The sequence below is a fragment of the Agelaius tricolor genome, unplaced genomic scaffold (genome assembly GCF_023055355.1).
Source record: "Agelaius tricolor isolate 1412-34295 unplaced genomic scaffold, bAgeTri1.0.p SCAF_38, whole genome shotgun sequence".
NCBI classification, from domain to species: domain Eukaryota; kingdom Metazoa; phylum Chordata; class Aves; order Passeriformes; family Icteridae; genus Agelaius; species Agelaius tricolor.
This window is the reverse complement of record NW_027269298.1, coordinates 2,588,002-2,604,569: the sequence shown is the minus strand read 5'-3', so window position 1 is coordinate 2,604,569 and position 16,568 is coordinate 2,588,002. Positions and strand designations below refer to the sequence as shown.

The following is a 16,568-nucleotide window of genomic DNA, read 5'->3' as shown; positions in this document are numbered from 1 at the left end:
GGAATGCAGAGCACCCAGATGTCATTGTGCCTGAGCAGAACCCTTGGCCAGGGTGATTTGTTGTCCCTCTGCCCTGCTGGGGCTTGGGGAGAGACAGCTGGGCTGGATTTTGTAATCCAGAATTTGTTTTTGTCAGGAAGGGCTCAGCTGCTGGGTTATTGCTGGGTTATTTCTGGGTTATAGCTGTGCCTGTTGGTGCATGGCTGTGTGAAGGGAAGGGGACAGAAGTGTGAATTCTTCCTCCCCTCCTCATCCTTATCCTCCTCCTGGGGTGGTGCTGAGTCCCAGGTTTAGGACATGGATCCTTTTGCAGCTCCAGAAGTTTGGAGAGCTGTGGGACAGTCTGTGCCCTCCACAGCATTCCCTGGGTGCTGTCCCTTCCCCAGGCTGCCCAGGGGCACCCCCAAACCTCCCAGCCTGCAGAGAGGCTGGAAGGGAGCTGAGCTGCATTTCCCAACCCTCCAGAGGGTTTGGAAGCAGTTTTTGGGGTCACACTGACCTGCTGTGAGACCTTGGAGCTCCTTGTGGAGGGATGAAGGGTCCAAGGCACAGGCAGAAGTTTGGAGGTGCTGTGTGACCATCCCTCCTGCCTGGATGCTGTTTCCCTGGGAATTTGGGCTCGTTTTGGGAGTGGTACTGCTGTCAGGCTCTGGGATGTGCCTGGAGGTGGGGAAGGAGGATTCCATCCTGGTGCTTGTGCAACCCTGGGGTTCCTCCCCGAGCATTCAGAGCTGGGCTTGACCCTGGGCTGCCCTGGAGAAAGAACTCGGTGGGGAATGCTGAACCTTTCCCAGCTGGGTTTATCTGGGCTTGAAATGACTTTGTTTGTACACACCCCCCATCAAAGACACCTCCAAAAAAACCCCAAATAGCTGCATCCACATTTGTGCCCAGCTGAAAACCCCCTGGGACCTTGGAGCTGATTTCTGAGTTTTTGGAGCAAGCCGGCAAATCACAGCATCTGCCTTGATCTCTTGAAATTTGTTTTATAAGATTTGGGGTTTTTTTTGTTGAGTAGTTTGGGATCCCCTTGTTGCTGGGCACAGAGCAGCTGGGAGCTCATTCCATGTGCTGGAGGAGGGACAAAAGTTCAAAAGTTGAGTGTCTGAGTGAGCCCAGCAGCTCCATACCAGGGGAGAGCTGACATGGCAGGAAACCAAAACTGCAGTTGTGTTTCAGACCGTTGCATCACTTTTACAGGATGTTCCTTGCATTATTCAGTGCAGTGTGAGCAAAGTTTCCTGGGGTGGGAGGAGATATTTGGGAGTGGAGGAGGATTAAAAATTCCATGAAATCCCTTTGGTCCCTGCTGCCAGGCTGGGCAGTGATGGATCAGGCGTGTGAGTGTGAGTGCTGGGCTCACAGAACTCAGAGATTTGGGATCTGGGAAGAGCCCCCAGGGGCTGCCAGCACCCTTTGGAGCTCTACCTGTGCTGCCCCAAAGCCAGAGGTGGAGCAGCTTTGTTCCCTGGAGGCTCCAATCCCCACCCCAGGGCTGGGAGCAGCGCTTGGCTCCCTCAGCCTCTCCTCCCTGGAGCCCTTGCCAGAGCTGCAGCAGGCAGATGTTGGTCCCTGCCCCAGGCCTGGCCTGGGAAGGCTGTTCCTGGTGGAGTGTGCTCCAGGAAAAGGCTCCATCTGCTCCCTGAGTGTGAGCAGAAGTGACAGGTCACGATGACTTTACATGACATGTTATTTTTGCTCCCCTCCCCGAGGCACTCAGCAGCTGGAGAGCTTTTCCCCCACGGAGCTGGAGGCAGCTCTGCTTTGAATAAGAGCTTTTTGCATTGGAAGCTACACCTTAGGAGAGATGTTTTATTTCCCTGGCTGTTTATAGCCCTGTAAAATACTGTGGAGCCTTCATCTTCCCCTCTTTGCGTGGTCTCCATTGCATTATGCAGAGGAACAATTTATTCCTAACAGCTCGGCCTAATGTGTGCCACAGCCATTTCCACAGGAGCCAGACCTGCCTTAATGTTTGCTGGATGGCTTTTTAAATGCATTTTGCTGGCTCCTAAACCAGGCTTTTTAATAGCTCCTGCTCAGAGCTGAGTGTACACAAGTCTGACAAAAACCTTGGTGCTTGTTCTCACACCTTAATTCTGGGCTTAAAAAATCCCTCCCTGAGTTCCACTCTCTGTGTGTGTGTTGGTGGAGGCAGTTGCTAAGAGAAGGGATAATTTAAAGCAGAAGGAAGTCATACATGCAGCTGTACTAAAAATTAACTTCAGTTGGGTGGTACTTAGGAAATTAAAGCAGGGATGCTGCCAGAAACAAAAAAAAAAAAAAAAAAAAAGAAAAAGGGGAAATGAAGAGTTTGCCTTTGACTGGGTGTTGATAGTGTCTTAACTGTGTCAGTAAAGTCACTTTAATTCGTGGGTCAGTGAGCTTTTTTAGGGCTGCTGCCTGTTTTAGACTTATTGATCCTCTCCCATTAAGCTCCAAATGTTGTCCTTTCCTGTCCAGACAATTCTCAGCCCAGTCCAGCAGAGTGGGTGGCTTTGGAAGGAGATGGAGTGGAGCTGCTGAGAAGGAATCAGATGCTGCTGCCAGTTCCCCTCTTCACCCCTCTGGCTGAAGCTCAGCATGAAATGGTCCAGCCCAACACATCCCTGGGGCCTTATCTGCATCCTCAAATTGTACCAAATTAATTAGCCTGGCACAGCAAAAAGCAACCCAACCTTCCCTAACGCTCTGCAAATGCAATTACCCTGCTACCAGAGTTTATTTGAGATATCCCAATTAACAGCCTGCTTTGCTTGTGCACTGTCTGTTGGAGCTGCTCCTGTCTGGCTGGGAAATTCCTCATTAAATCCATGGCATCCCAGACTGGTTTGGGTTGGAAGGGACCTGGGTGCTCGTGCAGTGCCCCAGGGCAGGGACACCTTGCACTGGAGCAGGTTGTTCCAGAGGAAATGATGTCCTGGGGAATGGCTGGCTTTGACAGGACCCAATTCCATGCAGGAATTCCCAGACAGCCAACCTGGATATTCCCACTGTGTCTCCCACAGGGAGATTTTCCAGTGAAGTTTTCCTGCTTAAGAGAGTATAAATCAGTGCAGAATTACACAAATATTTGTGATTAATCCCCAACACACAACTTCCCATAGAATAATTTACCAAAGCCTAGTTTGAAAAAGTATAGCCCCCCCCCCCACAAAACACAAAATAATGTTCTTCCTTATTTTTAGCAGAGGAAAAAAAATGATAAAAATGATAAAAATATTTCTCTGCTTGTGTGTGTTTAGCCCCTGTTAGCCTGGCTCAGAAAGGAGAACTTGCCTTACAGAAATACAAAGCCAGATCTGGAAACTGTTCAGTCAAAGCATTTTGGGAGGATTTCCAACCCCCTCTAGCCCCAGGTGCCAGCTTTGGGTGCACCCCTGATGTGTTACTGTAATAAATGAGTGTGTGGAGCTGCCAGGAATGGGATGTGGGTGTTAAATTAGAGGGTCCTGTTATCTTGTTATCCTCCCCAAGCATTAATTCATAGAAATATCCAGAGCCTTGTTTCCCGTAATCGCTGGGATCTGTTCTCAGGGGTGGTTTTTATGAGCTGGGGACCTGACCTTTTTAAGCAGCTTTACAAATTAAGTAGCCAGCAGATTAATTTTCTGTAGCCTGTTTTCATCATGGGGAGCAGGAACTGCTCTGCATTGCTGGGGCAGTAAATTTTACCTCTGGAGCTTGGCAAGGGAGGGGAAAATAAAAAATCTTCCAGATAAGGTAAAATAGTCACATTCTCAAGGAGAGATTGAAATAAATTGGGCAGAAATGAAGCTGCCCTTGTCTTAATCCAGGAGAGGTCAGGGACAGGGTTTTGCCCAAAGCCAGGGAGGTTTGGAGTCTGTGGCCAAAATTTAAGCACTGCTCACTGCAGAAAAATCTTTAATTCATGGTGGTAAAAAATCTCTTGATGCTTTAGGAAACTTCCCAGAACCAGACTCAGTTCTGGCTGGAGTCTCTCATTCAATTCCACCCTTGCAAAAAAATGACTCGTAAATGGGGGGTGATTTCCTTTTTGTTGCCTGTTTTGTTGCTGTGATGTGAGTTGGGATAATGGAGCTGTGCTGGGGCTGGTTTAGGGCAGCCCTGTCCCTGCTGGATGCTCTGAGCATCCTTCCAAATTAGGGTTTCCTTCCAAATACAGAGCCAGGATTGAGGAGTGATGGCTCTTGTGCTTCTCACCTGGTTTTCACTGATGTCACAGTGATTGCAATGATGCTTGATACTCTCTAGTAAGGAATTAAACCTCTCCCTTTCCTCCACGAGGGCTGAGAATGCTTAATTGAAATCTTACAGATAAAATACAGCCTCTAATCTTAAAATCTTCAAAAAAAAAAAAAAGAAACCCAACCAACCAACATCACAGTAATGCCAGTGGCCTCTTCATCCTCCCCTTGATCAAAGTTCATTCTGATTTTTATCTGGTGCCTACATTAGAGATGATGGTTAACCTTCAGATTTCCTGTCTGGGCCTCCCAAGCTCTGTGATACTCACAGTTACTCTTCAGTTAATTAATTTCCTTGCAGTGCTGCAAGGAGAGGAACTGAAACCCTGAATGCAAATTGCCCAGGGCAGCACGAGTGCTTTAGGTGGAAAGAAAAATGGGTGTTTGTGCTTGTGGGTGGGTTTTCCTTCCCTGGGACACAAGATGGGTTTGGGGTTGATGTATTTAGGGCAGATGGGATTTTGGGATGTGCTCTGAAGCTTTCTGGAGCTGGTAGAGACTCATGGGGGGCTTTTCCTGCTGCCAGGGGAGTTCTGAGTACCCAGCTGTGGGTTCAGCATTTCAAACTCTGGTATTTTCCTGTTCCTGGGGGGAAGGTGCAGTGCAGGGGGTTCATCCCACCCTTGGTTTAAATGTGAACGTGACCAAAATCCCTTCCTGTTGCCAGCACTGCTTCTTCCTATACTGAAATGCCACAAAACCATTCATTATTTAAAGCTGAGGAGAGCAAGAAGCCCTGAGTGACCCCCAGGGCTGTCTGTCTGTCCATCCTCTGTCCCCAGGCACAGAGCAGCCACCCCAGGCTGCTCTGCCCAGCTCTGCCAGCCCCTGCCTCAGCTCCTGCTGCTGCCCAGAGCTGGAAATTCAGAAATTGAGTGCTCAGCTCTCCCCATCACCCAGGAGGCTCAGAGCAGCTCTGGACAGTGGCTGCTCCCTCCCCAGCAGGTGCTGTGCTCCAGGAGAGTTGTTTCACGTTGGAGCAGCAGTGCACAGGTTGGTTGGCCCAGGGGCACCCCAGAACCCCATTTCTGGTGCTTTTTTTGGGTGAGGAAGGTGCTGAGCTGCTGGAGCCAGCCTCAGCTGTGCCCCGAGGAGCTGCTGGCAGAGCAGAGCCCTGCTGTGCAGCCACCAGCACCCAGGGACCTGTCCAAAAGCACATTTTGGGCTCAGACTGGTGAAAATGCAGCTTGATTTCGTGTGCAGGTCTGCACCAGTTCTCCAGAACACGTGGAGTGTTGTGGTTTTAATTCCTTCTCTAGGCAGGAGCTGGGGGGTGTCTTTCAGCATCATTACCTGCTGCCATTAAGTGAAATGTTCTGAGAATTTGTTGTCTGCTTCTAAAAATGCCACCCCGGCCCCTGGGGTGACATTTGGGGGCCGTTTCTCTCCAGACCCGCTGGCCTGGTTTTCAGCAGGGCTCTGGGGGTGCCTGGCAGCCCAGGAGGTGTCACCCAGCCCTGGTGTCACTGTGTCACCTGGCGTGGGCTGCTCTCTGCTGGCCTGGGGGCTGAACTCTCCCCTCCAGGTCTCGTCTGGTGCACAGAGCTCTGCAAATCTCAGCACTGTGGGATCTGCTGAGGTCCCCAGGATGAAAGAGGAATTGATGACTTTGACTCTTATGTTCTTAGAAGGCTAATTTATTATGATGTGATATTAATATGTTATTATATTTATATAAAAATATATTATATTTATATTGCATATAAATATATTCACATATATTTAATATGTTATTATATTTATTCTATGTTATTGATATATTATTGATTTATATTATATTATAATATATATGTTATAATTATATATTATATTATATTATATTATATTATATTATATTATATTATATTATATTATATTATATTATATTATATTATATTATATTATATTATATTATGCTATACTAAAACTATACTAAAGAATAGAGAAAGGATACAGACAGAAGGTTACAAAGAATGATAATCAGAACTCGTGACTCCTTCCAGGGTGCTGACACAGCTGATGGTGATTGGTCATTAAGTTAAAACAATTCACATTAAACCAATCAAACCTTGAATGATCCAAACACCTTCTGGATAAACAATCTGCCACCACATTCCAGAGCAGCAAAACACAGGAGAAGCAAGGAGATAAATATTGTGAGGCTCCTCAGCTTCCCAGGAGGAGAAATCCTGGCAAAGGGGTTTTTCAGAGAAAATGATAGACCACAACAGACATTTGCTGTTTTCCCAGGCTTTTATTTCCTCCATCACCCATTTCAAAGGTAAAAGCTGTGAGTTGTGAATGTTTTCCTTGGCTGAGAGTTTGCTTTGCAGGGGTGGTTTCCCTGTGGGTGATGCTCTGCTTGGGCTCTGTGGGATGAATGTGGCAGGAGTTTGTTTGTTCTGTCTCCTGGCAGGTACCCTGGCAATTCTTGCACTGAGGGAAAAGCCACATTTGGCTGTAATTTTGGAGGCTTTGTCAGAGTGAAGTGAGGCTAATTGGAAAGGAGTCACCCCACAGCGTGACTGTGTGCAGAAAAATTGAATTTTCCCCACCATGGATGAATAATGCCATGGCAGCCATACAAGCTCTTCCCAGAAGAGTCTTTTGGATGTTGGAAGGATTGCATGCTGTTGGTCTGATGGCAGAATTTCTAAAATCAGATTTCTTGAGGTGCTTTACGAAAGCAGAGTCTGCAGTGAGGCCCCTGAAATGAGGATGTTCCTCTGGCTAATCTTAGCTCAGGGGTGTTTGGGGATCATAAAATCACAGATGATTTTATGGAAGGGACCATAAACCTCATTGGAGCTATGGGCAGGGACCTTCCAGATATCAATGAATATTTAAAATCTACTCATGTGGGACTCCTCTATAACTGATACATAAAGATTTTTAATTCAGCTTGCATGTTTGATTATTATTTGTCTGTTTTGACAACTTTGCATGAATGACACTGCAGTCCTCTGCTGCAGACACCCTCCAATCCCACCCTGTGGCTCACAAAACTTTCAGAGCTTGGCTCTTCACCACTTTTTCAGGGCAGCTTGGTTTTGAAGAGACAAAAATGAGTTGTGGGAATGTCTTGCATGAGCCCAGGCTTGCAGGCTGCACCCAGTGCTTGACATGACAAGGCTCCATTTGCTGGCTTGGCTGCTCTTGACTCATCTGAGAGCTGCACCAGAGCTTTTCTCATCCCTGTCCTGCCCAGAGTTCATGAGGGTCCCGTTCCCTGGGCCAGCCTGAGGAGCAGGAGGGCAATTCCTGCCTGGAAAGCTCCCTGGAAGAGCAGCCCTGCAGTGTAACCCAAGCTGGGCTTACGCAATTCCTGCCTTTCCTCAAGAGCAGCTGAGTGCTCTGTTGTAATTTGATTGTCATGGTTCAGGTCAAGTCCTCTCTCAGAGCTTTGGGCTGGCCCAAATGCTTGGAGTTTTCTCTGCAGGAGCCTTCCCACGCATGGAGTTATCTCATTTCTTCATCAGCTCTCAGCAGGGTTTGTTTTTCACATGTCCCATCTCTTATCTGTGGTTGTGTTTTCGGGGGTGAAGTGTGATCCTGGGCGAGGTAAACACAAGGTTGGGAATCACAGCAATACTGTGAGCTAAAACATCTCTTTCTTTACTCTTTTTTCCCCCCTCTTTTTAAATTGATTTCTCCTGAAGGAGCTGTGTTTCCTCCAGCAATAAGAGAAAGAGGCTGGGTTTGAGGAGTGTAGAAGGGAACTCTTCATTCAGGATGCCAGGTGTGGGCAGGTTGAGCAATGCCTCCAAACCCTGCTGCTCTCAGGCTTTCTGCAGCCCCAGATTTCATTGCTCAGGCAAACCCAGCCTGGATTTATCAGTCTGCAGTGGAGACACCCACATCTGGCATGCAGCACTCTGAGATTCCTGGCTTCTGGGAGAAAGCCCAAAGGAACCACCTTGGATGGATTTGCTGGGGCAAATGATGAACCCTGGAAGTTTCTGGGTTTCTCCTCTGCATGATCCTTGGTGGCCTGCCCACACTCAGGGGTGCAAAGCCTCTCTTCCCTGCCTTGCCATTCATCCCCCAGGAGCTGCTGGACACCAGGGCTGTCAGAGAGGGGCTGTGCCCACCTGCTTTTGCCAGAAACTCTTTGTTATTCCTAGAATTGGCTCTTCAGGTCTCTTAGAGATAGCCTAAACAATCAATTTTGCCCACCTGCTTTTGCCAGAAACTTTTGTTATTTCTGGGATTGGCTCTTCAGATCTTTTAGAAATATCCTAAAAGATCCACTTTGCCCACCTGCTTTTGCTAGAAACTCTTTGTAATTCCTGGGATTGGCTCTTCAGGTCTCTTAGAAATATCCTAAAAGATCCATTTCTAGATTGGGGTTTTCCAGAACCCCAGTGGGAAGGGTTTGGGTGACACAAACCTCATTTCTATGCCTGGGAGGGTTGCACCAGTGCTGAACCTGTTGGACCCGCTGGATTTGGGGTGGTTGGGGCAATTTCAGCCCTTGTGAGCGCCATGGGTGAAACCCTGCCAGGCATTGCAATTAAAGCCTTAAAACCTGAATTATTCTGCCTTTCCCAGTGTTTGCAGGCCCGGGAGGGCTCCACAAAGGAGGGAAGTACTGTCAGCAGTGGCAGCTCCAGTGTTTTCTCCTCGGGAAGTTGCAGCTTCCTTCCTCTCATTTAGAGCCCCTGAGTGCCGCGGGGTGATCGTGGATGGACAGACGGACGGAGCCCGGCGTTCCCCCAGGAATGTGGGATCTGCTGCCTCCTGGCACCAGGGAGGGGTTTTGGGGAGGCCATCAGTGCTGGTGGGAGTTCACCTCTGAGCACACAAGCATCTGGGCTTGCCTGGGGCATCCCAGTGTCACCAGAGCCTTGTCCCCTCCTCCAGCCCTGAGTTATCTTGAGTTACCATCTCAGCTGCCTGATGGATGGGGGGTTTAGCCACACTTACAGCCTTCTTTTTGCTTTTTCTTTTTTTTTTTTCCCATGTATAATGGGGGAAATGAGCCTGGCAGTCTCCATGGGGAGTTCAGGAGTCAGGAAAACTTCCTTGGATAAAATAGGATGAGCTCCTGGGGCCCTGGGCTTGGGCTGCTTGACAGCAGCACTCTGAGTGTCCTCTGCCTCTGGGTACTTAACAGGTTACTCCAGATTCTCTGTTTGTTATTGTTTTACTTTTATTTTGTAGGTTTTAATTATTTTTTCACAATTCCATGTATACTCTGGTTTCCAGTTCATGGGTTTTATATTGATAACTGAGAGACCTCTTCCCTTTGAAGAGCCCATGATGGGAAATTCCTGAGGGGTGACTGGGGGGGATCTTTGTCCCTTTGAGCCATGCCAGGGTGATGATGAGTGAAGGTTTGAGGATGATTCCTGTGGGATCTTTGTCCCTTTGAGCCATCCAGGGCAATGATGGGTGAAGGTTTGAGGATGAGCAGGACCAGAGCAGGGCTTGGCAGCCTCTCCTGCCCTGCTGCTGCTGAGCCCTTGCTGTGCTTCTCTTGGGCCTGGTGGAAGCTCCTAATGAGTTTGTGCAGGAATTTTTCATCCTCCCTGAGCTCTGGCTGATTTTCCTCCCTTTTCTTGCTTTCCCCCAGTTCCTCCCAGTGCCCTGCTATGGGTGGTTGCTGAAATCCATGGTTGCTTTCCCTCAGGTGCTTTCCTAGGGAAAAGTGGTGCTTGTGAGAGGATGTGAGAAGGAGAAGCTGTGGAGAGGTCAGCCCTCATCAGTGTTTCAGGCTCATTAATCAGCCTCCCTAAGTGGAATTTGCCCAGCCCTGGAGCGCTCAGCAATGGGAATGGCTTTGAAAGGCAGAGGGGGGGTGGGAAATAATAGTGCTAAACTGTTTGAGAAATAATTTCATTCTCCACTTCTCAATAGATAAATCTGCTGTCCAACAACCTGAAATTTAATCTGTCTATCTGAAGTAATTGATGAGCTCTGACTTGAATCCAAATGCGTTGGGGAATTCTCTGCAGAGGTTTTGTGCTGCCTCTGCACCAGAGACAATGGGGCAAAGCTGGGGAGGAACAGAGCCAGCAGGAACAAAGCCATGGGAGATTTGGGGGGGGAATCCAAGCTCCACTGGTGCTTTTAACTCATTCCTGGTCCCAAAACTGCCCTGGGGAGGCCTTGGTGTGGAGGGGAGCTGGATGGGGCAGAGCCATTTGGGGAGGTCAGATACAGGTCGTGATTTTCAGTTTTAGAGAATGGTTTGGGCTTGAAGAGACCTTCCAGACCAGCCAGTCCCAACCCCTGCCCTGTGATGGCTGCAGCCCTGCAGGTCCCACTGGAGACCCTTGGACTTTCTGTCCATTCCTGATGCTGGAGGAAGCCAAGGGAGATGTGATGAGTAGCACAGGACAGCTCACTGTGGCTCAGAGGTGCATCCTTTGGCTCTCTGCAGAGCTCTGGGCCATGGCACACCTATTTTCCCCTGGTCAGTGATGTGTTTTCTCAAGGAACCAGCCTGCCCATTTGCAGAGCTTGTGGTCAGCACATGCTCCCAGCTCCCTGTTGAGGACTCGCTTCTCTTCCAGCAGTGAGATAAGAGGAAATCTGACATCAGGGCCAGGAAGTGCTAAAGAAAGTCCCTTGCATCATTCATCAGAGGGGTTATCTCCCCCAGCAGAGCTCCAGCATTCTCTGCATGCTGCAGGACACATTTCAAGCCCACAGCTTTGGCCACACTGGGCACATTGCCCAGACACCCCTTGTGCCATTGTGTGCTCCCCACACAGCCCCAAACCCTCTCCTAAAGGCCCTTCCCAAAGTGCTGTGAGCTGCTGGATGTTCCTGCCCTCCCAGGCAAAACCATCCTCCTCATTTCTTTCCTTTCCTTTGTTTTTTTATGGCATTTTTTAGGAGTCTCTCAGAGATTCCCAAGCTCTGCGTGTCCATCCCTAGTGTGAGGAGCAGGGGCTACTTTGGTGCTCCTCCAGACCCCACCTGGGAGTTCTCTTTGGTTGTTGAGAGACTGCTGCTGCTTTCTCCAGCTTTTTGGCTGTCTCTGCCATTCACCAGGCTGAGAAAGTGATGGAGTCCCCATCCCTGGTGGGATTTAATGGGGTATGGACGTGGCATTTAGGGACGTGGCATTTAGGACAAGCCATCCCCTTAGTGGAAGGCTTGGCAGTGCTGAGTTGATGGTTGGACTTGATCTTAGAGGTCTTTTCTAACAGAAATGATTGTTTTTCCATTAACAAAGCAGTTTTGGTGGGTGCATGCATGGCCTTCGGGCCTTTAGGGCTGGGATGTGTTTCCAGCCCACCCTGAGTAGTTTCCTCTTCTGTGGTGAATTTGCATTGGCAATGGCTCCTGTCCTTGTCAGTGCAGGTGCCACGGGTGCCCAGTCATTTGGGGACTGCAGGGAGGGGCCTGAAGTGTGGGCTGTGAGGAAGAGTCACCCACACCCTCCCCACGAGTCCTCTCCCACCCCAGGGCTGGAGTTTCCAATTGCAGAAAGGTCTGACCTGCCCTGGGCTGGCTGGGCACGTCCCTGCTGAGATCCCAGTGCAAAGTGGACTTACCCAGGTGCCAAATTATCCCTTTTTTTTTTGACCTCCCCTGAAGACGCCTCCAGCGCATTTCTGAATTTGAGTGGCACAAAAACTTGGCAGCACAACCCTTTGTATGCCCTGTGATTGTCTGAAGAGTCTCTAAACTCACTGAATCCAGTAAAAGAGAGAAAATCGTGAAAGCCTTCCTTTAAACAGAGCATCCCAGAAGCTGCTGAGGAGCTCCCAGTGTGTCCCAGGCCTTGGGGGGGACCCACTGTGTGCAGGAGGGTGGCCAAGGGCTCCCAGTGGGAGTTCAGAGCAGTTTATTCACTTTATGACTCTGCAGAGTGGTTAAAAATAAGCAGAGCTCTTCTGAAACTGGCTGCGTGCAGGTGATGGGGCCCTTTGCTGCCTCTCTCTGGTGCTGGCTCTTACAACAGAGCTGGCCACACTTTCCTCATCCCTTATCAGGCTTCAGGGTGTTTTGTTTCACCAGGTGACTTTCTTGCTCTGTTTTTCACAATCCCATCCCTGTTCCAGTCCCTCTTTCCATATCTGATGGGCTTTGCAGTGCCCAGCATGTTCTCCCCAGCCATGGATTTGTTCTGGGGCTGTCCCAGGGCCTGGAAATGTTGGTGGCCATGGAATTCTGTGTGCTCTCAGCTCTGTGCCCAGGAGCCATGGCTGGTGGCTCCCAAGGCTGTTTGGGATGCATAGGAGGATGGCAGGATTGGGAATTTGTGATGTTGCTGCTCCCTTGCTCCCAGGACCCTGCTCAGCTCCAGCCTCACTCAAAGCAGATAAATGACAGCACTGATTTTGGGGCTGACAGCTGCTGAATGAGCCCCATGGAAAACATTGATTTCTTTTCTCTCCTGTGAAATATTTGCTTGTCCAAAGGTGTGATTGACTGGTGAATAAAATGGCCTCAGCACAGCCCGTGTTAAATGGGAGCTAATTTTAACCTGTGGCTGTTGAGTAACAGTCTTGAGCCAAGAATTCATCATCTTCCATCAGCAGCGACCTCGAAACGCCAAGAAAATCAAAAGCACACAAGAGGCCACTTTGCAGATTGGCCCCAGAAGAAGGGCCAGGAGTGAATTGTGCCACCCACACCCACGCTGGGTGTCCCCACCTGCACTTCTGGTGCTCCAAGAGTGAGGGTGAAACCCACCTGCAGTTGTCATCCCCACTGGTGGCTGTTCCTGTGGTGGCCTTGCTCTGCTGCCATCTCCTTAATTAACTGGCTAATTGTGTTTGTTGTGGTTTACACCAGGCCTTTTCCAGCAGCTCTTTGGGTAGATGATGGAGGCTTTTTCCTCCATGTTTGCCCAGGGCCTGGCTGGTGGTGTGGTGGCTCTGTGCTGATGTCACCTGGAGCTGCCACTCTGGCAGGTGCCTCCTCCTCTTTTTTTTATTTATTTACCAGCTGTGGTGAGGGGGTTTCCATGTCTGAATTGGGTGAGGAACATCACTTTTGGCCTTTGGTTCCTTCACTGGCACAGCTTTCCAGAGCAGCTGTGGCTGCCCCATCCCTGGCAGTGCCCAAGGCCAGGCCTGGAGCCACCTGGGATGGTGGAAAGTGTCCCTGTCCATGGCAGGGGGGTGGAAATGGATAATCCTGAGCGTCCCAGACCAGTCTGTGATTGTGATTTGGTGCTGCCCAGCCTGGGATGAGCAGGGGAGGGAATGCTGCAGAAGGGCAGGGCGGTTCTGCAGAGGAGCTTTGCATCTTGCTGTGTGTAATTGTGGCTGCACCCTGTGCCATTAACTTTCAAAATTGGAGGCTTAAAAGGATTTAAAATAAGCACACGCTGGAACTTTGGTATCAATGGGACTGCAGTGCAGCAGCACACGCAGCCTGGGGTGCAAATTCTTGCAGAGATAAAGTTGTGAAATAACCAGTGTCAGCAAGAGAGCCTGTAAAGCAATTCCAAAAAAAAAAAAGGAAAAAAAAGAAAAAAACAACCAAAAACCTCCCAGTCTAGACACTTATATTTACTGCCGTGTTTATGTGAGATAGAGGAATGCCCCAGAAAACCAGATTTGTTTTCAGTTTCTGCCCCTGGTACGTGCTCGTCTGCTGAGGGGGCTCTGATGTGATGGGACTGTCCTGTGCCCCCCGTGCTGGGGGAGCTCTGCTGGCCCCGTGGCGAGGGCCAGAGGGGTAAAAGGTTATTTCTTGCTTTGTGTAGGTGAAGCAGCCTGCTGTTAATGAGGTGGTTTTGCTAATCCAGGCTGGAAACCCTCGTGTCTAATCCCCAAAGCAGCGCTAACGAGCTGCACCGCAGCCACATGGCCCCGAAGACTGTGCTTTGATTCTTTTAATTAAAAGAAAATTAAGCTATTTTCTTTTGCTCTTAACCCTGGGTGAAGTTTGCGAGCGGTGTGTGTTTGATGGCAGCTCGGGGATTGTGCCATGTGACAAAAGCAGGGAGGAATCCACCCAAAGGCAGCTTGGCTCCTCTGCCTGTTGATCACATGGGGGTGATTCACCCCCTTGATGGATTGATTTCCTCAGGATTCTAACGTGTTTGTTAGGTATCTGTGAGGAATTTGCTGGAAAAGCGAAGAGTTGCCTAAAGACACAGCGATAAATTGGAGGTATTTTGCAGTGAGGATGTAAAAAGAAGGGAAGTTAATTGGCTGGCTCAGCAGATGAAGGATGTAGGTGATGCAGCTGGAAAAATGAAGCAGATTTTTATTTTTCTTGTCTTTAGCCCCCGTGTTGCCAGGAGCAAGGCCATTTGGAGTCCTCAGGCTTCAGAATCCCTGATAATTTTTGATTTAACAACCTTTTATTGCTGTAAAGATGGGATGTTTTAAAGAGAAACCTGATGTTGCTCTGTCAGTCAACCTTGCTGGATAAACAAAAGCTTGGGTTGGAAGGGAAATTGCAGATCATCCAGACTGAGCCCTGGGCAGGGACACCTTCCTCTATCCCAGGTTGTTCCCAGCCCTGTCCAACCTTCCAGGGATGGAGCAGCCACAGCTTCTCCTCACCCTCACAGTGAAGAATTCCCTCCCAATATCCCATCCAACCCTGCCCTCTGCCAGTTTAGAGCCATTTCCCGTTGTCCTGTTGCTGTAACACGTGTCCCTTCTGTAGGGAGCCAAATGGGATCGTGCTGGAAATGGTTAAATGTTCAACCCTGGGCTTCTGTGCAACATCAGCTGTAATTGACATTTGCCTTTGACCTTGAAAGGGAAACGTCCTGGCTTGAGTTCTTGAGTTCTGCAGCGTTACCTTGGGAGAAAGTTGTTTTTCAAAGGGGCCTTGTGTTCCTGGAGTGCAGCTGAGAACACAGGAGCCCTCACAGGGCACCAGAGTCTGACATCCTCAGAAACAACTGGGGATAATCCAAATAAACTCCTGCCTGGCCTTGCAGGGCGAGCTTCTCACTCCCTGCTTGTAGGAGTGACAAAGGTGGGATGGTCAGGATGGACAGAGATGAGAGATCTCTGAAAGCAGGGCTTGGAAATTGGGGTTTATTGCAAAGGGCCTGGGTGCAGGGCCCTGCCTGAGCTGCCAGCCACAGCTCAGAGCAGTAAAGAGAGGGGTAAAGAGAGAGAAGGCAAGAGCCTGGTAAAAAGGATGAGAGACAGTGAGTGAGCAAAGAATTAAAGGTACCTGCAGCCCTTTACACATTTCAATGTCACCAGCGGGGCTAGAAGAGCATGTTTGACTCCTGTCAATAGTAGCCCTAAAAAGCTAAAGAAAAGGGTTCAAAAACCAGAAGAGGGAAAGAGAGAGTGAAGTTCCTGTTACAATACAATAAATCTTCCTCTGTGCTGAATATTCTAATTCTCACTAACCAATCTAGTACAATGTACAAATCCTATAGCATTTACATGCAGCCTATAAGAATCATTACATTACTGTTCTGTGTTACATTTTAAACCCTAAAAACTCCTCTTTGGGCCCTTTCTGCTAAGCCTAAAAACTCCTCTTTGGAAACCCTGAAATCTCCTCTTTGGGCCCCTTCTGCCAAGCTGGCAGGGTCTGCTCTGACCCTTGGGCCTGTCTGCAAGCAGAGGGTGTTGTTCCATCAAAAGGGGATCACCTTCAGCCAGCCACACCATTGTTTTCCAGTTGTTCAGTAACTGAGGTATCTCCAAACTTGCTTTCATTTCAATCTCACTTATAGTTTCCATATTCTCCAAATCTTTTGCCAGGCAATCATATTGATAAGGCTTTCCTGTCTCATCTCCCCCAACACCTGCTCGCTTGTCTTGCACTGAACTCGGGAAATCTCAGTTGTAATTTGTGCCTGTCCCACTCATTTCCCCCTGTTTTTCTCCTTTTTCTCCCCCAGTTTCTGTGTTTGAAGAACATCAGGACCTTCCTGAAGGTGTGCCACGACAAGTTTGGGTTAAGGAACAGCGACCTCTTTGATCCCTTTGACCTCTTTGATGTGCGGGATTTTGGGAAGGTAAGAGTTGACTGCTGAGCTCCTGGGGAGGGATGGCTCTGCCCCTGGGGCTCCCTGGGTTTGTGCTCCAGATTTGGGGTGAAAATACAAAGATTTTCTGGTTTTCTGAGCGGCCTCTGAGAATTGGGTCCCAATTCCTATGTGCTTGTGGTGTATTTAGGGGTTCAAACCCTAAATTTAGGGGTTAAAAACCTAAAACAGGTTGATTCTGCTGTGTCTTCAGTAAAGGGTAACCAAGCCATCAAGTTCTCTGCTTTAGATGAAAAACTCTCTGGGATCAGTCTCTAAAGGATGTGACCTCTGGTAATGTCTTTCACTCATTCTTCACACTAAAGAATAGAAGAAGGATTTCATTAGAAGGCTTGAAAGGAATGATAATAAAATCTTGTGACTGACCAGAGAGTCTGAGACAGCTGGATTGTGATTGGCCATTAATTTAAAACAACTAC

The 16,568-nt window shown here is 48.8% G+C and overlaps 1 protein-coding gene across 7 annotated transcripts in view; it reads left to right on the top strand.

Moving 5' to 3' along the window:
- The window catches only part of VAV2 (vav guanine nucleotide exchange factor 2), a 120,211-nt gene that overhangs the window by 15,227 nt on the left and 88,416 nt on the right, over positions 1-16,568 (top strand). For all 7 annotated transcript variants that reach the window (XM_071453930.1, XM_071453926.1, XM_071453928.1 and 4 more), the window contains exon 2: positions 16,003-16,119. In XM_071453930.1, coding sequence (XP_071310031.1) covers positions 16,003-16,119 — 117 coding nt within the window. The remainder of the gene's footprint in view (positions 1-16,002; positions 16,120-16,568) is intronic.